The 27186-nt window shown below is 37.9% G+C and overlaps 6 protein-coding genes across 6 annotated transcripts; 2 read left to right on the top strand and 4 right to left on the bottom strand.

Annotated features, from left to right (window-relative positions):
* The first annotated feature begins 1517 nt into the window (after nt 1-1517).
* On the top strand, nt 1518-5087 carry LOC103962414 (G-type lectin S-receptor-like serine/threonine-protein kinase RKS1). Its single transcript, XM_009375215.3, is given in 8 exon segments — nt 1518-2981; nt 3093-3230; nt 3452-3579; nt 3702-3912; nt 4021-4258; nt 4353-4371; nt 4373-4504; nt 4587-5087. Coding segments are annotated over 8 exon segments (2499 nt in total). The 5' UTR covers nt 1518-1654; the 3' UTR covers nt 4893-5087.
* A 1544-nt stretch (nt 5088-6631) lies between these two features.
* LOC103961830 (protein PLANT CADMIUM RESISTANCE 12) lies at nt 6632-9037 on the bottom strand. The gene is made up of 5 exons (XM_048582373.1): nt 8544-9037; nt 8170-8233; nt 7823-7987; nt 7370-7435; nt 6632-7242 (listed from the first exon to the last, which is right to left on the bottom strand). Exons 1-5 carry the CDS (start codon nt 8834-8836, stop codon nt 7084-7086), a joined length of 747 nt encoding a protein of 248 aa, XP_048438330.1. The 5' UTR covers nt 8837-9037; the 3' UTR covers nt 6632-7083.
* A 3271-nt stretch (nt 9038-12308) lies between these two features.
* On the bottom strand, nt 12309-15139 carry LOC103961749 (E3 ubiquitin-protein ligase CSU1). The gene is made up of 2 exons (XM_009374377.3): nt 14742-15139; nt 12309-13422 (listed from the first exon to the last, which is right to left on the bottom strand). The coding sequence occupies exons 1-2, from the start codon at nt 14978-14980 to the stop codon at nt 12750-12752; spliced, it is 912 nt and encodes a 303-aa protein (XP_009372652.1). The 5' UTR covers nt 14981-15139; the 3' UTR covers nt 12309-12749.
* Nucleotides 15140-15925: 786 nt separating this feature from the next.
* On the top strand, nt 15926-18940 carry LOC103961657 (universal stress protein PHOS32). Its single transcript, XM_009374268.3, has 2 exons — nt 15926-16722; nt 18673-18940. The coding sequence occupies exons 1-2, from the start codon at nt 16035-16037 to the stop codon at nt 18690-18692; spliced, it is 708 nt and encodes a 235-aa protein (XP_009372543.2). The 5' UTR covers nt 15926-16034; the 3' UTR covers nt 18693-18940.
* Nucleotides 18941-20563: 1623 nt separating this feature from the next.
* Nucleotides 20564-21484, bottom strand: LOC103961570 (B-box domain protein 31). Its single transcript, XM_048582375.1, has one exon. It carries the CDS (start codon nt 21168-21170, stop codon nt 20748-20750), a length of 423 nt encoding a protein of 140 aa, XP_048438332.1. The 5' UTR covers nt 21171-21484; the 3' UTR covers nt 20564-20747.
* Nucleotides 21485-23382: 1898 nt separating this feature from the next.
* On the bottom strand, nt 23383-24091 carry LOC103961482 (calcium-binding protein PBP1-like). The gene has a single exon (XM_009374066.3). It carries the CDS (start codon nt 23853-23855, stop codon nt 23517-23519), a length of 339 nt encoding a protein of 112 aa, XP_009372341.2. The 5' UTR covers nt 23856-24091; the 3' UTR covers nt 23383-23516.
* Nucleotides 24092-27186: the final 3095 nt, after the last annotated feature.

Raw genomic sequence — 27186 nt, forward strand, 5'->3', positions numbered from 1 at the left:
TTATTCAACTTAATGTGTTTTATTCATCCGATTACACCTGAAACAATAAGTTCCCGCAGCAACGCGCGAACATATTTTCTCGTATAACCTATTACATACATTTTCAAATACCTCTTCGATGTATCTAATAATACAACTCTTTCCAACTGTTTGTCTCCTAATCAAAACATTTTTAATATTAATTAAAAAGTTAATCCGAAACTAAAATCAGTTAATATACTAATTAAAATCACACCTATCGGAGAACTTGTGTTCCCGATGTGGGACAATTGAGGCATTAAACTCCAACAGATTATTCTTTGACGATAGTGATTTGACTGTCAACATCCAAAGTCTCCTTGGTTTGAGTCGTGCTTGCCAGGCGCAGGGTAGACTCTTCAAACAAGCAGCAGAAATTCCAACAAAAAAAAAAACATAAGCGACAATTCTTCTGTCAAATTATAAAAGAGACGGGTCAAAGTCTCACTTCTAACAACACAGATATTGTTTTTAATTTAGTTGCCATCTGCACAGTCCAACATCACGTGTTATTATGCAAATGGTGGGATATGTATGCTAAAAAATTAATAACTTAAAAAATAAAATTTTTCACCACTCCTATTAAAACACATGATGTACCACTTATATTCCCGCCACAACCAAAAATTTCTCCCCATCAACGATAGTTCCGGAGTCGTAGAAATTCTGCTGCTGGGAACATTTCGATTTGGTCCACGAATGTGTCTGTCCATGTCCAAACCAGAAGCACTTCTGTAGCTCAGCTTTTAGATTCTGCAAATTTTGTAGTACGACTTTAGTGGCCATTGATAGAGGACTAATTTCTAATTTATTTGGATTGAATTCAGAATTTCAACGATGTAAAAACAAGCTGTATTTAACACGGCACGTCCTGAATTCGAATTTTTGATCTGGAAAAATTAAAAAAAGCGAGAATTTAGTAAAGAACAAAATGGGTTGTGTACCACATGCTGGTATTATTATGATTTCTCCAAGTCATTAATTAATTAATCATACATGGTTTTGAAGTAAACTGTCAAATTTCCTTCTTAATTTTCACTTAGTTTTCGATTTCTCTCATACCGTTAGTTTTTCATAACTTTTGACACGTCCCGATCCCGATGTCCCTAGGACATCGGGATGGTCACGTGCTGGCCGACACCCAAAGAGTGACGAAAGCCACTAATTTAAGCAAATGCTGAGAAATAAGCTAAAACATGCAATAGGGACTAATAACACAAAATTAAAGTTCAACTACTAATTATTAAAAATTAGGAAAATACATAACATGTTCAGAGCATCCGTCTTTTACAAAGTAAAAACGGAAATTTAAGATAGAGGAGTGCTATTATAATAGCCAAATATTATTCATCATCCTCAAATGTCGGTCAGCACATACCTACCTTAATATATAGAGATATCATAATCGAAGCGTGTCACATCATCCAAGACAATTCAACAAGACTTGAGTGGATCACAGGATGCTGACAATAAATGTGGCTTTCGTCCTCCAAATACCGATTGACGAAAAGTAGCACATATTGGGTAAAATTCAAAGAAGCAGGGCAGCTGTCAAAACTATCATTAATGTACACAGAAAAACAAGTGCGGTCAAGTTCGTTTTGAGATAAGGAGGGTAGGATTCTTTGGTAGTCTGATGGCTTGGGCCTCTGATCGTCTAATTCTCTATTGCCCTCGCTGTAGCTGTGATTGTGGCAAGGGTTTGATACATGCTTCTGCCAAGAAAATGTTACTGAAAGCTTTGCTTGTTGTGTCCCTCCTCTTCCCATTTTGCACATCCATTGAAACCATAGAAATGGACCAACATGTAAAGGATGGTGATCTTCTGGTGTCCAAAGAAAACATCTTCGCATTAGGGTTCTTCAGCCCCAGAAACTCCAGCTCCAGGTACGTCGGAATTTGGTATGTTCAAAAAGATCAAAAAGATCAAAAGGTAGTGGTTTGGGTAGCAAACAGAAACGACCCCATCAATGATACCTCCGGTGTCCTTATTATAGACAGGTATGGGAGACTGCTTCTTTATTCTAACAATATGCAGAACATTCCTGTGTGGTCTGCAAATGTGACGGTTCAAACTGCGAGCTTTAGTTGCAGGGCTCAGCTTTTAGATTCTGGAAATTTAGTTATTTACCGGGATAATAAAACCAAAAAATTTATGTGGCAGAGTTTTGATTATCCCACAGATACTCTCCTTCCGGGTATGAAACTAGGCGTGAATTGGAAATTGGGGATAGAATGGGTCTTAACATCTTGGAAGTCACAAGATGACCCTGGAACTGGGGAATACACTGAAAGGCTCTATTCCAATCACACTGCGACCCCCGAATTTTTTGTTTATAAAGGTTTGACTCCGTATTGGCGATCTGATCCAGTGGACCCGCGTAAATTTGTAAGTAGTCAGGACGAAATGTATTTCTTTCTTAAAAACGATAGCACTTCAATAAGGTCGGTGTTGAAGGATTCTGGGTCACTGCAAATCCTCGGGTGGAGCAATGCGGATAGAGAATGGAAGGAACTATGGTCTGCGCCAAAATATCAGTGTGACCTGTATGGAGAGTGCGGTGCCAACAGCAAATGTAACCCTGACAATATCAATTTTTTTGGGTGTGTGTGTCTGCCAGGGTATGAACCGAAGTCTGTCAATGATTGGAATATGAGAAATGGTTCGGACGGGTGTGTGAGTAAACGAGTTGCGGTATCAAAGTGTAGGAACGGAGAAGGGTTCAGGAAAGTGCCACAAGTTAAAGATCCAGACACAACGAAAGCAGCACGGCTGGAAAAAGGTATTAGTGTCAAAGAGTGTAAGCAGGTGTGCTTAAGCAATTGTTCTTGCACTGCATATATGGTCATAGAATCTGAAGGGCGCAGTGATTGCTTGACATGGTATGGTGAGTTGCTGGACATTTTAGTGTACACACAGGCAGGGCGAGATCTACATGTACGTGTGGACAAAATCGAATTAGGTACCACTTCTTGCCATGGAAAAGTTGCATTATAAATTTTTGGAATTTGTGGAACTTACTGTACTACTGGTTTTGTTATTGTTTAATCCTTTATCCCACTCTTATGTGTAGCTGAAAATTCCCAAAACTCGAAAGGTTTTCTTAAAAGGAGGGGTATGCTGGCTATTCTGATGTTGTCTGTTCTTCTAGCATTGGTGCTGATCGTTTTGTTGGCCTGTTGGAGGATTAAGAAAAAGAGGAAGACAAAAGGTACGAAGTAGTCAGCGATTTTGAATTCTCGAACAGTTTCATCAAATAAAAGCACTCCACTTGTAATGCTTGTGCAGTTTGCAAATCACATCAAAGCACTGCAATTAGATAGAATCCATATGCGCGAGCTCGATGTAAAACTTATATTTCTATATCGTTTGTCAATGAAAGTAGAACAGTGAGAAGAAAATGCAGACAATGATTTCTTTTATTGTTAGCAGTTGAGACTGAAGAAACTAGGAGACATCCCGAATTGCAATTTTTCCATCTGAGAACGATAATTGCAGCTACGAACAACTTCTCTCCCGTCCAAAAACTTGGCCAAGGTGGTTTTGGCACTGTTTATAAGGTTAGTCCCACTTTCGAAGAGTAACAAATTTCATGATTAAAGAATAATCACAACATAATGGCTTGATAAAATAAGTGATCATTATGTGGAAGCTTAATGATAAAACTGAATAAAAACTTCAGGGTGTGTTACGAAATAATCAGAATATTGCTGTAAAAAGATTATCCAGAACTTCAGAACAAGGAGTTGAAGAATTCAAAAATGAAGTTGCGCTGATAGCGAGACTTCAACACAGGAATCTCGTGAAACTTCTAGGCTGTTGCATAAAGGGAGAAGAAAGGATGTTAGTCCTGGAATACTTGCCGAACAAAAGCTTGGACTGCTTTCTTTTCGGTATGTCTAGAGGAAAGATTCATTTGTTCACGCCATTTCTCAAACCATGAAGCATATCTTAGTCAAATATGTCACATTTATCTGCAAAAGCCAAATATCTTGATGCAGATCACACAAAAAAGTCCTTGCTTGATTGGCAAAAGCGATTCGAAATCATCAATGGGGTTGCTCGTGGGGTTTTGTATCTTCACCAGGACTCAAGACTCAGGATTATTCACAGGGATCTAAAAACCAGCAATGTCCTTCTGGACGCTAAGATGAACCCTAAAATCTCAGATTTCGGCATGGCAAGAATCTTCCATGGGGACCAACTCCAGGATAGGACCAACAGAGTTGTCGGAACATAGTAAGAATTGCTATAAACTCACCTTCCATTAGCTCTTTCATCTCTTACTATTCTTTGGCTGTAACGTGTTATTTTCTTCATATACATAATACAGTGGCTATATGTCACCGGAAGTATGTAGTGTTTGGGAGATTTTCAACCAAATCGGATGTTTTTAGTTTTGGGGTCATATTATTGGAGATTGTAAGCGGCAAGAAAAACAACAGTTTCCATCAAGAGGATCACTTCGTAAACTTAATAGGACATGTGAGTAACACAAATTGTGCAAACAACCAACCCTTTTTCTTTACTCATCCCTTACGTGTTTAAAATGAACTGTCAACTACAGGTTTGGCAGTTGTGGAGTGAAGACAGAGCCTTAGAAATTGTGGATTCGTCACTGGAGTCATACGCGCCCGACGAAGGCATGAGATGCATTCAAGTCGGGCTCTTGTGTGTCGAAGAAGAGTCGAAGAACAGACCATCCATGTCAGCTGTTGTTTTTATGTTGAGCGGCGAAGCATCTGCTCCATCTCCTCAGCAGCCTGCATTTTCCTTGAGAAAAAATTCATCCGGCGATGCTGCTGTTCCGTCCGTTTCCAAAGGATCGTGTTCTATCAACGACGTGACAATAACTAAATTCGAAGGTAGATAACTAAATTCTGATGTCCTCTGTGACAAAACATGGTCCTTCGGGAACTGAATCGTATACGTTGAAATGAGACTTCAGTTGTGTAGGGTATTTTATACATTTTCAAATGTTATTCGTAATATGTTTTTTACCACATTTTCATACTACCTTAAGTAACATCACATTATTTGAATTAATTAGATTTTTAAATTTAGTTCATTATTTAATAAACTAATAATTAAAAAAAAAAACTAGTTAATTAAATGATGATTGTAGTATACGAGAAGTCATTCTCCTTCATTTTTTTGGATTTTGCAAATTTTTCAAATAATGTGGTTGTCCACATCAGATGTCACCTAAACTGGTATAGAAATATAATATAGAAATATAATATAAAATATAATATGAATAACATTACTCATTTAATAATGCAAGTCTTTCCAACAGTTGTCTCCTAATCAAAACGTTTTTAATATTAAATAAAAACTTAATCCAAAACTAAAATCAGTTAATATACTAATTAAAATCACACCTATCTGAGAACTTGTGTTCCCGATGTGGGACAATTGAGGCATAAAACTCCAACAGATTATTCTCTGATGAAACTGATTTGACTGTCAACATCCAAAGTTTCCTTGGTACGGGTCGTGCTTGCCAGGTGCCGGGTAAACTCTTCAAACAAGCAGTACAAATTCCAACAGAAAAACATAAAGATCGGCCGGGCCAAATTCTCACTTCTAACAACATAGATATTATTTTTAATTTAATTACCATAGTCTGATATGTATGAGGTTTTATTACAAAATGTCACAGTATTAGTTGGAATCCACTCAGCACGTGACAATACGGGTCTGCTTGCTTGCTCAGATACCATATCAAATTATTATAGAGATGAGTTAAAGTCTCAGCTCCAACAATACCGATATTGTCCCAACTTATTAATTACTACCTGCACAATCAGAACAATGTAAGGTCCCCTTTTTTTTCTTTTTTTCTTTTTTTTTTTTTTTTTGTTTTTTTGGGAAACTGGAAACTTCATTCCAAGACAGAGAAGCCAACAGGTACAAGAATGCCTATCAAAAGGCAAACACCAAGAAAGGCACAAAGAAAACCAAAGCGGTGACAACCCCATCAACGGCAGTTCCGGAGTTGTAGAAATTCTGCTGCTGGGAGCATTTCGATTTGGTCCACGATGTGTCTGTTCATGTCCAAACCAGAAGCACTTTTGTAGCTCAGTTTTTAGATTCTGGAAATTTTGTAGTACGACTTTAGTAGCCATTGATAGAGGACTAATTTCTAATTTATTTGGATTGAATTCAGAATTTAAACGGGTAGGCCATATTTCACACGACATGTTCTGAATTCGATTTTTAGCCTAATAAATCACATGGTGGTAGCTAAGGAGAGGTTGAAATGCCTCTGTGAGTCTTCTCAATCACGAAAGTATGGATTACAGTCGCGAAGCCACCAGTAGTCTTTTTTTTTTTTTAATTAAAATGTTAAAAAAACCAAAAAAAGGGAGAATTTAGTAAAGGACAAAATAGGTTGTGTACCACGTGCTGGTATTATTATGATTTCTCCAAGTCGTTAATTAATTAATCATTCATGAATTTGAAGTAAACTGCCGATTTTCTCATGAACTTTTACTTAGTTTTCGATTTCCCCCCTACCGTTACTTTTCTATAGATTTTATCTAAATTAATGTTAACTCTTATAACGTGCACATCACGTGACTCTCCTTTAAGAGCAGAAGCATCACTCCGTTGATAAAGAGCATTCATCCATTCACCGTTCAATTTGCTCTTCTCAATATCGCTTGTATTAAACATTTCCAAACCTAAACAGCATTACAAGAAGCAAATCTAGAGAATGGGGATCAATCTAAGAAACCCCAGCAGCACATCATATGTACAATTACAATTTTACACCTGGGCAACGAAATCTTCTTCATCACATAATTTACACCTTCCACAGCTGAAAACACAGCAATTACAAGGTGGAGCAGGAATCTAAAGCAGTTCTACTTCCAGATGGCGACCACAGCAATCCCGAACGTAAAATGTTTTCCTTCCCGATGGCAAGCCATAACAATCCTTCTAGCGGAAGATATCAAATGGAAAGTCCGACTTCCAATCATAGCTATGGCCACTTTCTGGAATGGCAAATGCCCGGCTTATTTAACTCGTGGATATTCACATGAATCTTTACTTTTCTATCAGCTGCAGGGGTCAGGGGATTTGATCGAGACAATAGGCGGCGGTTGTAGCTCAAACAACGATTTTGCGCCTTCTCCAAGGCTACCTATACATATCGTATCACCCCGACCATGCCAGGTGCCATCTTGGACATTGTTCATCTCCAATGTTCTGGATTCCTGCTCATATTGTAAGAATAGCATCCATAAGTTTCAAAAAATTAGATAATTAATCAGAATTAAAAGATCTGTCTACTTTTACTTTTGACAATCATATTATAGGCATATGTTCTCAAAGGATAATCACCTGACATAATGCACAGCACGGGCAGATGAGATGGTAGATGCAATCATCCAAGGAATTATCACTACCCTGAAAATAACAGGCATTGCCCGCAATGATGACCACGAAAACGATTAGAAGGCATGGATTAGAATAACCATAGATTCACGAAACAATTCATTACAATTGCAATGATTGATCGTATAGCAGTAACAGCACCCTCTCCACGAGGAGGGAAAAGCAGACCATCTACCCTAGCACACCCACAGTTTCAGTATTTTTCTATACCTAATGTCGCTTTTCTCCATTGAATAACCATTTAAGTTATAAGACATGAACATTGTTAACTGGAATTAGTAAGAGATAGTTACCAGGAAAATACTAATATAACAAAGAGAAACACCAAGTCAGGTAACAGCATATATTAACGGTTGGTAAGAAACCGAACACCACGATAGACAAAGAGAGAAGACTTACCCTGATGTTAAATTTCTTCTTTATCTGTGTTCGGAAGTACCCCAAATACGTTCCTAGTGAAATGGTGAAAGCAACCGCCAAATATAGAAAGCAGTGCTTCTTGGTGACAATGAAGGCAATGCCGTTGAGAAGGACAAGAACAACGAGGATCAAATGAAGAGCTCCCTGCAAAATTACATACCGAAATTCAGCATCTACCTAAACCAGCCTTATTCACCCGAAAACCAAATCTTCAAATCCAAACGAGCTGAAAGCACACAGGTTGTTCAACAGTTACACCTAAAACATCCTCATATTCTCACTTCCACAGCTACCAAAACAATCACAAAAAAGATAGAATCACAAACCTGTAACGAACAAGGACCGAAACCAGCTCGTCTCATGTTCTTCCCAAATCTATAGCACGGGCAACTGCAGCATCAAAATACATGGCAAAAATTAGTCAAAGATTAGTCAAACTAAACAAGCAATTCAAATTTTCAACAAACAAAAAATAAAGAACACATTGACCCAATCAATTTCTTTGACTACTTCTGTATAATTCAACGACAGGCAGAAAATACGTATCCTCAGCAACCAAATACGAAACGAAAATGATTCGAAAAGTATATAGAAACCAAAGCAAAAGAAATCATCTTTACAACAAAGATTAAAACTTTCTCTCGGGAAAAGGAATTTTCCGGGAATCCAAACAGGAAAAGAGGGAGAGAGGGATACGGACCAGAGGGATTCGAGAGCAACACGACGGTCATCGAAGCAATCGAGGACTTCACCTTCCCACATCCTGAAGACGCCACCCAAGTCCCCTGCGTCTCCGTCTTCCTCTCCTCTGGGGAAGCTCTGGAGCTTGGCCGCCAGCTTGCCCTGGGTCTGCAACGCCACCGTCGAGCAGAGCAGGTCGAAATCCACGACCGCCATTCCACTTCCCTCCAAAAGCCTCTCATTTTCTTCCCCTTCCGCCGTTTCCTCCGCCATCTTCAGCAGTACCGTCTCTTGCTTCTCCAAATCCCCCATTTTCCGAACCCCAAAACCAGAAGCTTAAGCTCTAGGGTCTCCTTCTTCCTCGCTGCTCCTCCGTTTTCTCTCTCTCTCCTCCTCCTCCTCCTCCTTATGCGTCTTCGCTTTTGGGCATTCAATGAACGTGATTCTCAGAAGAAGCAATGAACTGAAATTATTTATTTAAATAGCAAAACAAATAATATTCAAGTTTTCTTTTTGGGGATTATTTATTTATTTATGAGTAATTGGGGAGGTGGGGATGATAGTGACGATTGTCTGTTGGCGAGGCGGGTGGGGATTTTGTTGGCGCGTAAGGTAATAATTAGGCATCAATTTACCAACGGCCCCTCTCACTTATCACATTCTTTCAATTCAGCCCCAAATTTTAATTCGATTGTGGACCCCTGAATCTTTTAAAACATGTCAATTTGTCCAAAATCGTCAAATTTGGTCACATATTCTATTATTTATCAATTGAATAAGGATTAAAATAACCTTTAATTTAATGAAAATTTTGGACATGGCTAAGATTGGAGTCAAATGGCATGCTCTAAAATATTTGAAAAAAGACAAAACAGATTAAAATCTAAAAAGCAAATCAAAATAGATAAAGGCTTTGAGTAAATTCAAAATAAAACGTTTACATCAGAGATCAGAGTGTTAAACAACCATTCTGATTCAAACTCATCTACCTACAAAGGTCACCCTTCTTTGAAACAAAAGACGCCACTTAACATTTGCTAAGCCTATTTTTGTCACAAAATAATTTTTGGTTGTCCAAAAACAAATTTTAGCGTTTTCGAGGGCATTTAGAGACAATCTCTAAATTAAGAGAGCATTACTAGAATTTTGTCTAATAATTATTATCCCTTTTCTTTTAATTTTGATGTGGACCCCGCACCCTTTTGGTTGATGAACGGCCTTTTGCGGTTGTCATGTTAAACAGAGATATTAGGAGGAGATTTAGGAACCACCTCTCGCTTAATCCACCTAATTAACGGCCTTCTTTATTCTTTAATTTGTTTCCGTTTGTTTCCTTTTTTCTGCCAAGTTTACTGGTCTTTGTTTGGTAATCCACCCTCATCCCATTTAATATCGCATTTTTTCGTAAACAAACGATGCCATTACGGCAGATAACGCTTTAGTGCAATAGCAAAAAGTAATGAATGTTTATGTTGTCACATCTCGATATGGGAACTTGCTCGAGAACTTCCTAGTGGGTAGCATCCATCATGGGATTGCTCTCGCTCGAACTCCCTTAACTTCAGAGTTCCGATAGAATCTGAAGTCAGTGAGTTCCCAAAAAGCTCTTGCTATAAGAGGTGGGCATGTATATATAAAAACATATAGGATCATCTCTCCTGGGCGATGTGAGATCTAACAATAATTGTCACATCTCCACCCGGGCTCAACTCTGCCGTAGCACGATATTGTCTGCTTTGGGCCCTGACCACACTTTCATGGTTTTGTTTTTGGGAACTCACATCACCCAAGGGAAAGGATCCTCGATACCTTATATGTACATGCTCACCTCCTACAGCACGAGGCCTTTTGGGAATTCATTGGTTTCGGATTCTATCGGAACTCCGAAGTTAAGTGATTTCGGGCGAGAGCAATCTCATGATGGGTAACCCATTAGGAAGTTCTCGTGTGAGTTCCCAGAAACAAAACTGTAAGGGCATGGTCGGGGCCCAAAGCAAACAATATTGTGTTACGGCAAAGTCGAGCCCGGGTCAGGATGTGACAGAATGGTATCAGAGCCACTCTGTTGTTCGGTGCAAGTGTGCAGACGAGGACGTTGGGCCCTTAAGGGGAGGTGGATCGTAACATCTCACGTCAACCAATGGAGAGGGGTGATGTGCCTTATATGTACATGCCCACCTCCATATAGCATGTGACCTTTTGGGAGCTCACTAACTTCGAGTTCTATCAGAACTCCGAAATTAAGTGAGCTCGGAGGAGAGCATTCCCAGGATGGGTGACCCACTGAGAAGTTCTCGTGTGAGTTCCCAGCAACAAAACAATGAGGGCATGGTCAGGGCCGAAAACAGACAATATTGTGCTACAACGGAGTCGAGACTGAGATGTGACATATGTACTGTGGTGCAATTCTATCCTCACCAATCTTTTTAGACACTTTTCCTCTCCAACCAATTGGAACAAATGATTAGCACCAAAATGTAACACTCGAAAAACTATGAATTAGATTGATTAAAAGATAGTTGATTCGAACGGACAACTCATTTCCCTTTCTTCTTCCTCTTGACTTTGTCCCCGCATCTCATATTACACGAAAAATCTACCGTACTCCAGACTATTGCCCATGTATACAGCGACAATATTGATATCCAAGATTCCAATTATTTTGAGGTTATTTTACGATAATATTGTTATGATGGTCTAAAATACGTATTAATTGATCGACAGAAAGAGAAAATCATGCGACGCCAACCGACAGCGGCCGAATAAAATTGGGTTGCCGTTTAATTAGGTAGACATTATTTAAAAAACAAAGGGATGAGGCTAAATTATGGTTCAAGATATTAGGTTAAGTCATTAGTGGGGATAATATTCTAAGATTAACGAATCAATCTTACTCTATCAAAAAGAAAATTATAAAATTAATATAGATTGAAACGATGAATAAAAAATAAGTTAAATGAGCGATAATGGTGGGTGAGAAAACAATCAATACGGCTAGGCCTCAGGTGCCCGTAAGTGTTTGTTGACAACGAGAAATTTTTTATTGTGATAGGAACAAGAGTGATACATCACATGTTATTATACAAATAGTGAAAAGTTTAATTTTTTAACACACATATTCCACTATAGGAGTTGTTATTGGCACTCCAAATTTCTCATTCTACACTCCAAACTTTTTATATTTAGAAAGAAAAATACACTTGTGAGGAGTGTAGAATGAGATTTTTGGAATGCCACTAACACTTCTCTTCCACTATTTATACAATAACAAATGATGTATCATCTCGAATTCGGATCACATTGAAAAATTTCTCGTCAACAACGCCCACCGGAGCGTGAGCTGTATTTGCAACGTTTCATGCATAAATCCCACTTGGCTTAATCATATTTGTTTAATAATTGGGTTAATTAATTTATGGATTCTTTAATTAAAGGTCTAACGGATTGGACTATATTTTAAATGATCCGATATGTATCGCGTGCGTGGGGACCGATACTGCTGGCTCATTGCTGTGTGGATTTTGTTTTAGATAAGCACGAGCTTTTGATCCATTCCATAGTTTCCAATAAAGTGTTCTCTCCAGCTTCAAAAAAATAAAAAAATATAAAAAACTAAAGTGTTCTCTCCATTCCTCTAAAACACGAGGGATTTTTCAATATACTGAAAATAGAGTCCGATACACCGAAATATTTATAAAAAAAATTATAACCACTTGTATTATGACACTTAGTATAACAGACTACGTTTCCGACACACTGAGAATTTCTACTAGAACACCCCACATGAAAAAAGCTCACCAATAAAATGTCGGGATCCTATTACAAGGGTTGGTCTATGTAATACATTCAACCGACAAGAACTTCCATGCAATGAAAATGTTACTGTAATAATTGCACGTAATAACTTTCGAAATACTATCACAGTGATAGCATGGTGTAAGAAAGTTTATGTCGCGGCCCCATCATTTGTGAGGTGGTCCCACTGTTTTAGCAATTATCAATTATCTAGGATTTAGTTTATGGTAATCCATGTTTAATTGTTCAATAACTATAGCTTCACGCAGAATAAAACATGATCAAGCAATGCATAGGCACAAATCAACTTACACATACCGCCTACAAAATCATCAAAGCCACAACAAAAGGAAGAACCTTTGGTGCAACTTCTCTTTTCTTTTCTTGAGGATGAACTTAACCTGGAACCACTCCCCAAATCCTTTCGAGGTTAAGTCTTCGCGGCGGGTCTCACCAACCCTAATCCGGAACCACTCCCCAAATGCTTGAAGTCTCTTGCTTCAAGATTATCATCGTGCCCTGCAAAGCCTGTTCCTCCTTTTGCCAAGTTCACCAAGTTCCTTTCTTTGCATCCCTTGCTGCAAACAAGGCAAACCTTATCTACAGCCATGAACTTATCAGCACATTTTTTACAAAACACATGCCCGCATGAACTAAGGGCCACGAGTGACAGCGTGTTGGTCAAGGTAACCTTGCAGCTCGGACAGATAAATGTCTTATCCAGAGATGAAGTTTTCTTCTCGTTATTGTCTTCTGTGTAATACACAGAGAATAGGGACTTCAGCTTTAGTTTCTCATTTCCTTCTGGACAGACTGTGCTCATAGAGGGAGCATCTACTTTAACAGGAGCTGCTGGTGTAGCAGAAGGCAGCCAAAAGGCTTTCATTGTCCGAAGAGCCTCCTCTTCATAAGAAGTGACCTTCACACTGTTTGCCCCGTGGAAACCAGTCTTATCTTGGCTCTGGTTTCTATCATTGTATTGTGGAATTGCACCGTGGTTTTGCTGATCAAAAGCCTCAAGCTCTCTAGCTTTCTGCTGCATTAACCGATCTTCTTCCTCGTTCTTTTCTTGCTTCTGCTGAGCAGTATGTGCAGCTAGCTTTCTGGCATTGGAAGAAACAACTTAAGCACAAACCACATAAATGATAAAATTTGAAGATATATTTAGGGGTGGCGAAAGGCCCATTGCATACCCGTTTATGTAGGTACCATTACCAACAAGGTGTATTTCACCACCACCAGTACCAACACCACCATTACCACCTTGTTAGTGGTGGTACAAAATAAATGGGTACCTAACGGGTACCAGATTGCCACCCCTATTGATTACACCTCGGTGAAATTTTACTCCAGAGTTACTGAAAGGAAATACAACCAAAAGGCATCAAGCTCGGCCAAGCTCACATCTTCCATAGAATGCCTCATGGAAACCAAAATACAATCAAGAACAGCAAACTACAAAGCTCACAACCAGCAGAACGTTGAGCTTGATATAACCAAGCTTACATGTTCAAAATTAGTTTCAGTCCCAAAATTGGCTCCTTATAAAAATAACTGGGTTGATAGTCCACTGAAGTCCCCCAAGGAATCCTAGAACCACTAGACTCCAGGGAATTCCCACTAAATCGATGAACCAGACTCCCCAGTTAAAAGCAATGTCATTCAGTAATGAGAACATAAAACTATACCACTAACCGAGCATATAAAGAAGAGCTATTTAAGGATTATGTTAGTCAAGAGGGGATCTCAAGGAACTAAAACTATAGGTCCTTCATTTTCACTATTTCAATTAACATAGAATGTATTTCTCCGAACCTCTTTGATCCCGTAGAAGAAACCCACATTGAAGTAGTAATAAATAGTAACAAGAACATCAGGTGCTGATGTGACAACAAAACAGACTCAGGCATATTTGGACAAACCTTCTTCACCTAAAAATACATAGTACAGAGACATAACGCACAGAGAGGCAGAATGTAATTCAAATGAGACACTCCTATGGCTACCTCCAAAAACGGTCATATAACTTATGTCTTATAAAGCTAGATGGTTTATGAAGGGATTCAATACCAATGACACAACAATTGTAAATGGCATTGAATTATGACCACCAAGCAAAATCCCACTTTCGAATCTGCGATTCAGTGCAGTCTGGGGCCTCACAGCTCGAAGCTCTCGAGTACACGGTGACATTCATATCATACTGAAACCTAAATCTTCAGCTCAAAAGCTCTCACTGACTCCCCAAATCTCACTCTCCCACATACAAATTCGTTTTATCACAGGACTCCCACTAAAACACAAAACTTAAGAAACCCAATACAGCCAAATTCACAGAAATAAAAGACACCAAATTGGACGATAACTATCGAAATTATGCAAAAAGGAGAGTTCGAGAAAGGAAGAAAAGTGGCATACACACCTGTGGATGTCCTTCTTCTGAGAAAGCAAGCACTCGAGAATGCATTCCTTGCAAAAGACGTGGCCTTTCTGGCAGCACATGGGGTCGATGAAGGGCTTGAGGCAGAGGCAGCAGGCGTCGAAGGGCTTGATGGAGTCCCTGCCAAGCCGCTCCCTCTGGGTTCCATAGCCGAGCTTCTTCTTCTCGTCGTAGGTGAAGAAAGCGAGGTCGTTGTTGTTCTTCGAGTGCCTCTGCGGCATCTTTTCGAATTGGATTAAAATCTACTCTTCTGATCGTGGATTTTAATTTTTCGGATTTTCAATTTGGGAATTTTGGGGATGGGGACCTAGCCCTAAATACTTTTTAATCCGATTTGGATTTCGGAATTTCATTAGCAACGCCATTTTAACGAATGTCGTGCACGTTAGCTTAAATTGCTATTTTATATGAAAATCGTATTTTGTCATCCCAGGTTTTCGTACAATTTTAAATTCATTTAACGTGTTTCTAACAGTTTACGATTTATATTAAAGTAAATTATAATAATAATCTTTCAACTAAAAATTCATTATTATTGATCTCTCAAATTATCAAAATGTGTTAGTTATAGTCATTTTCGTCAACTTCGTTAGAATTGTGTCAAAATAAGTTATGTTAGAATGACCATTGCTACAATTGGGGTCCCTCAACTCATCAAAACGTGTAGTTATGGTCTTTTTTGTCAACTTCGTCAGAATTTTGTCAAAATAAGTTATGTTGAAAGGATCATTGCTACAATTTGGTTAAGATTGAGGAAACATTGCTCCAATTGGGTTAAAGTTGAGGGGCCGTTTCTCCCGTTGGATTAAAGTTGAGAAACCAATAGTAATGAATTTTTAGTTGAGGAATCACAACTACATGTTTTAATGAATTGAGAGACCATTAAATAACAAATGGCCCTAAATACAACTGACATCTCATAATTTAATGATCAACTTAACAACTTTCTGACGATTACACAAAATTAGTACAACATCGTAAGTCATTGTATAAAATTTATAAAAAAAAAAACCCTATAAGATGTTGTATAATTTAAAATTGGACGAAAAAGAAACAACAAGACAAATTAAAGACCCCTCCTATTAATTTTTATTCTCAGAGATTAGAATAAAAGTTGAGGCAGCCCCGACCCATTTTGCCAGAAAGCGTACCCAAAAATTGCTCAAAATTCACTTAAAATATTTGCGACCTCGACACTCTCTACTGAAAAAAAAAAAAAGACACTCGTTGAATCCTTTTACCATCGTTCTTCTCAAATATTCCGATTATATCCCCATGGCTTCTCCCAGAAAGAGCCCGTTATCGGAACCCGGAGATCGCCAGTCCGCTGCGGCAATCGTAGTCCAACCGTCGTCCCCGCGCTACACTCCCAGCGGGACCCCCACCTCCGGAGCCCAGCGCCGGATCGGGATCGCCGTCGATCTCAGCGACGAGAGCGCCTTCGCTGTTAAATGGGCCGTCCAGAACTACCTCCGCCCCGGGGACGCCGTCATCCTCCTACACGTCCGTCCCACCAGCGTCCTCTACGGCGCCGACTGGGGCGCCACCGACGTCTCCATCCCCGAGGACCAGGAGTCCCAGCAGAAGCTCGAGGACGATTTCGACAATTTTACCGTCACCAAGGCCAACGACCTCGCCAAGCCGCTCGAGGAGGCCAAGACGCCATACAAGATCCACATAGTCAAGGACCACGACATGAAGGAGCGGTTGTGTTTGGAGGTTGAGAGGCTTGGCCTCAGCGCCGTCGTGATGGGCAGCCGGGGATTCGGGGCTTCTAAGCGGACCTCCAAGGCCAGGCTCGGCAGTGTCAGTGACTACTGCGTGCAACACTGCGTTTGCCCTGTCATCGTCGTGAGGTTCTCCGATGACAAGGATGATGAAAACGACGCCGTAAAGCAAGGTAACTTTGACTGCCCCGTCGTGCCTGAGGAGGAGCCGGAGTTTCATGACGCTTTGCATAAAGGTTTGAACTTTGAGCTTTCTCTGCCATTTTTCTTTAATTCTTGATTATTACCGTGCATTTGTTGTTAATCCTGTTTTAAATCCATCAAATTCTATAGTTAGTATTAGTACTGCGATTGTGCATTTGATTGGGAATCTGTGTTTGGAGATGATTAAAGGTTTGTCCTTGGTATTAGCTTCGGATTAATGTCTGATTAGTTGTTAATCCTGCTTTGAATTCTTGCTTTCCGAATTTTGTTTTACTCAAGTGGTCCAATTCTTTAAGCTCTATCTAAGCCAGTGCAAATCCAAACGTTGGCAAAGTTGTGTGTTTCCCTTGTAACGTTTTATCTCTTGTGCCAAAAACATTGCGTTCAAGAATGAGAGCCGCCATAAAAGCCTTCTACTTTGCGTTGGGTTATTTAGACGGTTTCCTTTTTTTCGTCATTCTCTCTGAAGTAACATATTTGTTTAGCACGTAATACACGTAAGTAGGAGGCAGTTTATTCTCTGAGAGCGATAAGTTGAAGTAGCTAAACACCTGGGTGGGTGGATGTGAGGCGAGGGCATGATCCACTTGCTTGTCGCCTTTTATGTTTCTTAAATGTAAATTGCAAATAATGGCTTCATCATTAACATTCCCCTTTAGATTTTGAGACATCGAGTTTAACGCTGTTTCAGCCTTCATTGTGTAATTTTAGCACCAATTTCACCTTTAAGGGCTTCAATTAGTACAAGCATTTGACTTCTAGTAAAATATAACAGTTAGGTATTTGGATTCTCAAGTTTTCATTTGATTGTGTTTCTTGTAAGGAATAGTAATAGAAGTCTCTTTATTGGAAAGAGTTATAATGGTAGAAGGAATAGAAGTCTCTAGGATAAGGTTATAATTGATGTTTCATGGCATCAAATAAGCGAGTGTTTTCCCTTTTTGTTGGTATCTTAAATATTAGTATATGTCGGTTGCACGAACAGTATTTTTCACGGCGTTTATACTTTTGAAACAAACTAATGTTTTACAACCAACATTCCTAATAATCAATACTCGAAAACAAACACATGGATTAATAGGAGGAATCAGTGGTTTTTGTAGGAGCGTTCTTGCTAGTGCTTCATGTTTTCTATATGGATCCCTAATTCCCTACTACCATTCTTTAAAAATATTCAGGCAAATAAAATGGCAGATTGTAACTACTAGTTGTGCTGTCATGTTACGTGTAGGCTTGTATGTGTTATATCCTTGCTAGTGTTTTCAATGTGGATCCTTTACTACCATTCCTTCAATTGTTTGTGCTGCTATGTCGGTGATATACATTGGATTATCTGAAACCTGCTTTACTAGAAGTTTCTTCTAGAGGAAACTGAGGATTTAAGAACGCTGAACAAAAAGGGGTTCATGATGGTTTTAGGTTGGTGTTTGATGAGTGATTGAGTCTTACCCGGCATGCCATATGCTTTGCATTGTGACAATCCTATTTGCATGATACTTTGATTTGAGTCCTGTTAACCCTAGAATTAGTTATGAATAGTCAACGATAAGTGTTTTGTAAGTGCTGACACTTGTAAGGTTCCTTCCAAGATAGCTAGGTCGTTTGCACTGTAGGGTCTTTAGGCATCATGATTGAACGTGCACTCCACACTTGTGTCGCTCGGCTGGATGAGTCCATGTAGTAGGTTGTTTCTTCAGAATACTAATGTCCATGTGGTATTGAATTATCTGGTCAAATGTTTCTTCATGCTCAGTACCAAACATAAGTCTTGTGCAGAAGGATTAAGTCAACTCTGGAGTTCAATGATAATCTGGACATCCATCCTTTATTTGTTGGCAATTATTCTCGAGCCAATGGTTTTGAACTATGTATATAAGTTCATCTTGTATTCATCTTGTTAGAGCTTTTTTCGTAAGTTTTATATGGTTTACCTCTCTCTCAACGATTCAGTTGGAAAATGACATCGAATTAATGCCTTGCAGATGCCGATAAGGCGCGCTGAACAACAGATGGAGATGCTGGACGAGCTTTCAGATGATGTTGATCAAATACTCCCGGTTCATGTGTAATCACATTGTATGGAAAAAGTGTGGCGGTACTACTGAGTCTCTGTTTTTGCTTTCTTTTATTCCGGTCTGGTGGGTACTGAATCTACTGATCGTTGTTTTAACCACCTTTTTACTGCATTCGCATGGTTTATGATGCTCCGGGATGATGAATAATGGATGAGTGTCTTTCTTCTTCCTTTCAGCATTCTGCATGTACAAAGCCTGCACTTTCATCTTGTTGCATGAGTTTTGATTAAAAATAAAATAAAATAAAAAACTAAAAGCTGGCCACCCATATCTAATTGTCGGGCCTTTTGTGGGCTTCATAAGGTGAAATGCGAATTTAGGCCCATACTTTGGTGATGTAAGTAAAGTCAAGACAGACGTGTGGTGTTAATTAATTGAAATCTTATAATTTAAGGGATTGAGATTCATTCTGGATTTCTGTGTTTGGAGCTCGCAGAGTGAGAGTTTCGGACCACTCAATTTCAATTCTATAGCCCTCATCTCACTGGTCGACTTCACAAGAACCTAAGAACTTGAACGGCCCAAATTTCCTTCTCTTTCTCTTGAACGTTCTGGATCTTTCGTTCTACGGATTCCGAACAAAGAAGTTCGGAGTGAACATCCCGTAATTTAAGTATACAACCTACTTGATGTGTCATAATTTAGAATATAAAAGTAGTATTATAACATGAGTGGTGGACATCCCCAACATAAAACAGTCGCACCAAAAAAATTACTCATAATCGTAAAAGAGACGATCCAACATAAACCCTAAATATCACACATCTCGAGGTGTTCAACTTTTGAAATGGATTCACCACACAACCACATTGTCTCCCTCTGCAAGTAGAAGCAAAGAATTTCGATTTTCACCACAAAACAAATCCCCAAGGACGCTCTCTGCCCCTTTCTTGATCCCTTATTTCTTTTCATTACATCTTAATTTTTGTTTATTAGCTTTCTTAATAATCACTAATCAACTTGCAATTAAAATACTATATTGCTAAATCATGATTTATGGTACGCACGTGGTCATGTTCCATGATTTGGCCCCATCGCCCTCCCATGATTAAGTTTACAGATATTATATTGTTAAAATTTATCACGCAAGAAGCTTCTATTTGACAATATTATCGCTTTATGTATACATCATAAACATTGATAGGTCGAAATAACGTCATTGAAAACGTAAATAATTGCAAAAGAGAATCTTCCATGTGTAGTAAATTACTCAACAGGAAGCAATTTTGTATGCCTCTCTCAAATCTAGTAACAACCTGCTTAGATCAAACCTTCCCAGTTAAAAAATATATCAGTAAAATTTGATTGGAGTCAAGGATGCTAAAGTTAAGCACTGGTCCACTTGTAAGGTCAAATCATATTTTTCCTTTTCTTGTTCCAGGATGCTGGAAATTTATGACAGAGTTTTCAAAATTAGAATACTTGTGGTTCATGCAATTTATATTATATCTAAGAGTTGAGCGTCACACTCATTACGTTATACATGGATATATTTTGGTGATACGGTAGTATTTTTCAAGTATTATGTAAAGTTATTCAAGGCTCAACCAAATACACCGCTAATCACGCCCACAATTACCCCAAATATGTACAAAAACTTTCTTGCATCAGAGATGTTATTGTGACTTTGTTCTAAGTTCATCGCATACTATTATGAGAATTAACTTTTTAACGTGACACTTCGTAATTAGCCTAAGATACTCACAAATGAAATCGTTATCTTACGGAAGTTATTCTCCCTAATACGATGTACGAAAGTTATTTTTTCTGCCATTAAATTGAATAATTAAGAGAAAACTCAATGATAAACTTAAAATCTTAAGAGAGTATTGAAAGTTGAAATGGAAGTACGGAATGTAAGAATAACGGAAATCATTCCCCAGTGTGCAGCGATGGAAATGAAGTTGGCTACTTGCAGAAGTTTATGCACAAAACAGATAAAATTGTGCACCGATGGAAATGAAGTTAGTTAATTAATCTGGTCACCTGGGTTCCCTTCTGGCTGTTGATCTGGAAATGTTCACGCTTTCACTTAATCGTTCTTCCCTACTGCTCGAAGAAGTTGAAGACACAGGCGGAGGAGGCTTACACGACCATGGAACAACTTGGTTTTCTTCTTCTTCTTCCGCACCGTCCTGCCCTTCTTCATCGTCGTCGTCTTCGTGATGATTTCCTTCATTATTATTGACACAACTCTCGCAAACAGAAACAGAAGGGCAGAGCTTGAGACCGGAGCCGATCCAGGGGGTCGGAGATTGGCAGACATGGCAGAGCAGAGTTCTTGAATGCTTGGCCACCAGAAAGTTTGCACCGTGAACTTTGACGTCGCAGTCCCAGCAGAGGCTTGCTTGATCGGAATCGCAGTACACTTGTGCTGCAGAGTCACACAGATCGCACTTCTTCATCTCTCTCTATGTTGTTAAGCCCCTGGTGGCTGTGTGCGTGTATATACATATGTAAGGGAAGAAGCTGAAAACATATGATGCAGGGCAAGTTGCAGCTATTTGTATTAAAAACCAGCTCTGGTTTTTCCTTTTTTTTAAAAATAAAAAATAAAAAATAAAAAAACAGAAAAGGGAAGAATTATTTTCTTTTCTTCTGAGCTGGGAAGGATGCACCTATCATCCTCACTCCTTAAGTTTATGAGGCAAGTTTATTGACTAAACTGCTAAAGAATACTAGATAAAAAGTACTGGAAATTTTACCGGTAAAAAAGTAAGAGCATTGACGTTGCGTTCGGAAGAATAATAGATAAAAGTGCGTTCGTAGTGATTTGGTAGTACTTTATAATTAACGCTTGAGTAGTTTATTGGTACTCTTCTTGTGGAGAAATTTTTCACCATACTGGAAATTCGGCTTAGTACATCAAATATCATAATACAAATGATTGAATTTCTTTTTTCAAGTATCCAATCATTTATATTATGATATCTAGTGTACTGGACCACATTACTATTATATTGAAAAATCTCTCATTTTGAGGCATTTTAGCAAGCAGTTTAAATTTGTTTTAATACTTTAAAGTGACTTGTCCAAACATAGCATGAAAGAAAATTTTCATGACCTCTAATTAGTTGAGAAATGGTAAAATCGCTCCCACACACAAACAAGAAGTACAAATTTCCCCATGCAGTTGTGTGACTAATCCTAACACTTCAAATGAGAGTTTAATCATGAATGAGGGAATTATGCGCACTCACTCAATCAGCACTCTTTTTACCCTAAAACCTAAATTTTTGCAGCATCAAACGGCACCAACCATGCAATGTAGATTGGGGTGGGGTCCCATAGAGAGGTCCACCCACTGGGTCCAATTGGAGAAATCTGTGGTTGGTCGTGCATGAACCCAGTGCGCTCTGAATTTTGACAACAAAATTGATGCAAGATAAGATCGAGCCTCTCAAGTCTCAGTTTATTTATTTAGACACTACAGGTGTCTAAATTCCAGTGAACTGGATTATTTTGTGGATAAATTTCAAAGGGTTGCTGTCACACACATTGCTTTTCTTATTTTCGTTTTTCAATCCGGAAAGGAATCCTCTCGAGATCCTTACTATCAAATCTTACTAATCAACAAATTCAGGTCTTTAAAATTTAATTTAACGGCTAAAAACAGGAAGCATCTTTAAAAGTTATAATAACTTTAATCATTGGATTAAATTTCAAAAGTCCAAATTTGTTGATTGATAAGATTTGATGAAAGAGATCCGGATCCCTTTCCTTTCAATCCCAGAAAACCAAGTAGTTCTGTGAAATCTGTGGGATGGCTAGGTGAACCTACTAGCTTCCTGTATATGCATGTGTAGAGGACACAACTTGCCGAATTTGTTGGTGGATGGATAATCACATGAGACTTGTAACTCAGGTAATTACAAGCAATGTCTTGACTGTGAGTCTTATGTTCGATCTCCTCTTCAATAATTTCAATAAAAGATTTGCAACTAATATTATTGCCACCATTTCCCAAACTCAAAAATGGATGCAAACTGAGTTTGATCTCATTCTTTCATGCATGTCTTAAGCCTTTGAAAGAACATAACTATTAGCTAAACTAATTGGTAGCTAACTACACGTCTAGAAGTTTCAAATAAATAAATAAATAAATAAAATCTTATAAGATGGAACAAATGATTAACATTGTGGTTGCACTATTGGCCCGGGCTAATCCCATCCAGGCCCCGTAACCTCCTAATTCCGATTTCGGAAGAGTCCCTTATTGTGGTCCACTATATGCCTAGGACACCCCATTTAAGTTCTAAAGCAATCTCTCTCTTTTTTTGGCTGTTACAAAGAGGGCTCAATGCTCAAGCCGCTAAACAAAGAAAGAAATCAACTTGAGGGGCTTACACAAACAGCCTGAGTTCTAGTAATCTTGAAAATATCATCTGGAAGTAAACCAACAATTGAAGAAGGAGGGTATCCAACATAATACAATTCAAGTACAAAGAAAAACTCAATTTTTGCCAAATCATCAACCATCATGTTCCTTTCCCTATAAATTTGACTTAAATCACATTGATTAATTGAGAAACCAGGTGATGACAACCATATAACAAAGAAGTCAAGGGATGCAAATCATGCAAAAAACTAATTTGAAGAGTGAAACTAAAACAGCAGTAAGAAAAGAGAGGAGTAACCTGTTTTATTATTATAAGCTACCCGAAATTACAAAACTAAGATGAGCAAGAAGAACAAAGAAATGAAAGAAACCGAAATTCCCACATAAGAGAGATCCTACATTTTATAATTTATTACATATCTAAAGCTACCACCAGTAATTCTTGAGAACTTTGCATCATGGCAGGGCTCAATCTGAACATGAGGGTGCAAAACTCCATCTCATCCAAGGCGTCATCACCGTCCAAATCACCTTCCTTGAGCATGCACATGATCTCGTCATCGCTCATGCCTTGCAATCCAAGCAATCCCGAGTTCTTCTTCAAGCTCTCAAATGTGATCACTCCCTTCTCTCCATCCGTCAACAACCGAAACCCTTTCGACAGCTCCTCCATAAACCCTTCTGCTCCCAATTTCTCAACCATGGCTGGAAAGAAATCTTCAAACACAATAACCCCATTTCGAAAAGCCATTGATTTAATTTCCAAGGTGAAAATTTGATGAAACGAATAAAGCTAGGGTTTAATTCAGCGTAGATTATCCTATAGTTTGCCGGAGAAAATAAAGTTGGGGTTTTTGTGCGTCGGTTTTCAAATATTTTATGTGTGGAAAAGTGAGCTAGCGTGGGGTTTATATATTATCAGGGAAATTGAGTGAATTAATGGAGAAAATGAGGAAGATGTCGAGGAAAGAGGGAGTGCCGTGGATGACAACAAATTAAATTGTACAGATAACACGCCGGCATGATCGAAATTTGCTCTGCGTTATAGTTGGTGGGATGTTTCATTTCTGAGAGGCTTCTCTTTCCTCGAAATTACATGGGAAGGTCCAGAAAGTAAAGAGGGTCAGGTAGTCATGCATGGCAAGCAATTAAATAGCATTTTCCTGAAAAGATGAAACTTGGCATGCATGAGCTCTTTCCAAATCAGCATCTGACAGCTAGCAGACAGAATTTTGCCACATAATATCATTAATTTAGGTGGTAATTAGAATCACATAACAATGGTATAATTACTTCATGCGTTATAATATGCGTAAATAATTATAAAGTTGATGTTCTCACTTTTAGCATGTAATATCAACCTTTTTTTTCTAATAGAAAACTTCGACAGTACAAGGAGAATAACGTATAATATCAACAAAAGTTCACTCATATTATAAAAACATATTTTAGATTGCGATAAAAACATATTATAAAAATCTAGCCAAAACTAAAATGAAAAATTGATAATACATATGTCGTGTAGGGAAAAATTTTGGGAGTGATAATCTTCCGATGTCAAGTATTATAATATGAGTTGACAATAAAACTAATATTTTACAGACGTATGGTATAACAATGATAAATAAATACATGTATATGTTGTCACATAAGTGAGTTGTAATGTCATGTGTCAATAGTTTGATAGCGACACCAATTATAATTTAATTATTTTTTATTGTTTCGTAAAGATGCCAAATAATTTCTTGAATTGTGTAGTAGCACTCATCGTGTGGTAAGAGCGTCTTTTATTAAATGGAGTTTTAACAAAACACTTTTGGTATTATTCACTTTTAACAAAAAAACCACATTTTTACCTTTTTTCTGGTAACCATTCACTGTACCTTTATTTCATTTTTCATTAAAACTATAGTTTTTTTGAACTTTTCGTTAGTTTTCCTTTTACTAAAAGTATGATCATGTAACAATTGTGTGGAGTTAAGTTCAATTTTCTTTTTCTTTAGTTTCTTTGCAAGTAATACCTTTTTTAATTGGGGTGTGATATTCACACACCCTTCTAATTTTTGCCCGTCGGATCGGATGAATTGAAGAAAATCAACGGATAGAAATTAACAAGGAATGTGTAAGAAGTAACATAAAATGTGTGGATAGCACACCCCTTTTTAATTCTTTTCCCACAACCAAATTGAAATGGTAGAAGAGTAGGTGGATTGGGTCCATATATAAACATGCACGTATACGAAAAGTAATTTACAGGACCAACCACGAAAGTTCAAAGCATTCACGCATGTGCATTCACCTAACCAAAGTAAACAACAAGACGATGCCTAATGAGCAGTAGTTAATTTGGGATTTGTCAACATCTTTGAAGTTTTACCTGCCGAAAAAAGAAAGTATGAGTATGCAAAATTCCACATAGTACCTCCCCAAAATTGCCTATCAATTTTGCTTTGAAAATTGATATGCGACGTTACGTACGTTCCAAGGGAGAAAGAGGCAGCACTTGCAAAATTGAGTACAGCCTTACAGCTATGAGTCCATTAAATTTTACTAACTACATTGAGAAAGAATCAAAGAGTAATAAGGAATGCAGAAAAATAAAGAATTTGAGAGAGAAAAAAAGAGTAAAATGTATGAATTGTATTTTAGACTTGATGAATTGGATTCTCACAATTACAAAACTTGTATACACACATATATATAGCTTAAAACTGTATTCTTACACTTCTAACAAACTAACTAATCTTTTTAACAACCTAACAACTAACCAATGAAAAGAATCAAAGAGCAATAAGGAATGCAGGAAAATGAAGAACTTGAGAGAGAGAGAAAGAGAGAAAGAGTAAAATGTATCAATTGTATTTTAGGCTTAATGATTTGTATCCTCACAATTACAGAGCTTTTATACACACATATATCTAGCTTAAAACTTTATTCTTACACTTCTAACAGACTAACTAATTTTTTTTAACAACCTAACAACAAACCAATGATGAGCTGTCATTTATTGAGAATTGACACTCAATAAATTTTACATGAGTATATAAATAATTTGGCGTACTAAATCACCGTCACGTGATATAAGTCAATCCATGTATTATTATATCAAATTTTAAAATATGTAGTAAAAGAAGAATAATTTTAATAATAAGCTCAAAAACTACAGAAAATGACAGATAATAGCTGATAAGGATTTTTACCACTTGCAAAAGTAAGGATAAAAACACTTTAAATACTTGCAAGAGTACAAGGTAATTGTAGTATAGCAGCTCAAGTAAGGTCGTTCTCCACAGGAATTGAATGAATAATTTATGTAAATACCAAATTTTAATTAATTATTTGAAAAACAAAGTTTGGAAGAGGTTGATTTTATGACCTAGAATATTAAAAACGAATTTAATTAAAAACAATTAAATAAATTGGCAATGTAAAGAGAACAAAAGAAAATAGTTTTGAAAATAAATTTGAGCATTAGGTTTCCACCGTCACCTTAACAATTCTACGTAGTTCTTCCAATTACTTATGAATTACCCATGCATATTTGAATGTTAGGTTTTCCTAAAGTATGCTCTACTTGGAACCTCCAACATAGAACGTATATCTAACATGCAACCCGTTCGTGGCGTCCAGATCGAATGTGAACATGCAAGACTCATTAAGTTTTGTGAAATCCTTTTGAAAAACCATATAACCCTTAAGACGTGTCGTTCATCCTAAGAAATTATACACAGTAATCACAAGAAGCCAACGCCAATTTCAGGGACATCCCTCCGCCGAAATTGCATCAAATTACTTTTCTAAATATCCTAATGGTGGCCAATCATCAAGACAATTAAATAGTTTCCACACGGTGATTAATAATTCAAAACTTGCATGCATAATATCATAAGTAAATTGAAAAGAAACTACATATTCTTGAAAAGAAACTACATGTTCTTGCTCAGGCTCGTGGCCTCGCCCTAGCAAACAAAACTAGTTACTAACAACCATAAAATAAAATATTATTAAAAATATGGATAGAAAACACCTTAAAAATAAACTTGAAAAGCTCTCGAGAGGAGTGCGTGCTTTCTCCTCCTTTT

The sequence above is a fragment of a genome, unplaced genomic scaffold (genome assembly GCF_019419815.1).
Source record: "Pyrus x bretschneideri cultivar Hongxiangsu unplaced genomic scaffold, Pyrus_bretschneideri_v1 Contig19, whole genome shotgun sequence".
In the NCBI taxonomy this organism is placed as follows: domain Eukaryota; kingdom Viridiplantae; phylum Streptophyta; class Magnoliopsida; order Rosales; family Rosaceae; genus Pyrus; species Pyrus x bretschneideri.

Excerpts from the sequence above, each read along its gene's own strand:
- LOC103961749 (XM_009374377.3), bottom strand. The coding sequence starts at position 14,980 with ATGCCGCAGAGGCACTCGAAGAACAACAACGACCTCGCTTTCTTCACC. Across the intron at positions 13,423-14,741 it reads CAGAAGAAGGACATCCACAG|AAAGCTAGCTGCACATACTG; the intron begins GTGTGTATGCCA and ends TTCCAATGCCAG.
- LOC103961657 (XM_009374268.3), top strand. The coding sequence starts at position 16,035 with ATGGCTTCTCCCAGAAAGAGCCCGTTATCGGAACCCGGAGATCGCCAG. Across the intron at positions 16,723-18,672 it reads TCATGACGCTTTGCATAAAG|ATGCCGATAAGGCGCGCTGA; the intron begins GTTTGAACTTTG and ends AATGCCTTGCAG.
- LOC103961482 (XM_009374066.3), bottom strand. The coding sequence starts at position 23,855 with ATGGCTTTTCGAAATGGGGTTATTGTGTTTGAAGATTTCTTTCCAGCC.
- LOC103961570 (XM_048582375.1), bottom strand. The coding sequence starts at position 21,170 with ATGAAGAAGTGCGATCTGTGTGACTCTGCAGCACAAGTGTACTGCGAT.
- LOC103961830 (XM_048582373.1), bottom strand. The coding sequence starts at position 8,836 with ATGGGGGATTTGGAGAAGCAAGAGACGGTACTGCTGAAGATGGCGGAG. Across the intron at positions 7,436-7,822 it reads AGAAGAAATTTAACATCAGG|GGTAGTGATAATTCCTTGGA; the intron begins GTAAGTCTTCTC and ends TGTTATTTTCAG. Across the intron at positions 7,243-7,369 it reads CGTGCTGTGCATTATGTCAG|GAATCCAGAACATTGGAGAT; the intron begins GTGATTATCCTT and ends CAATATGAGCAG.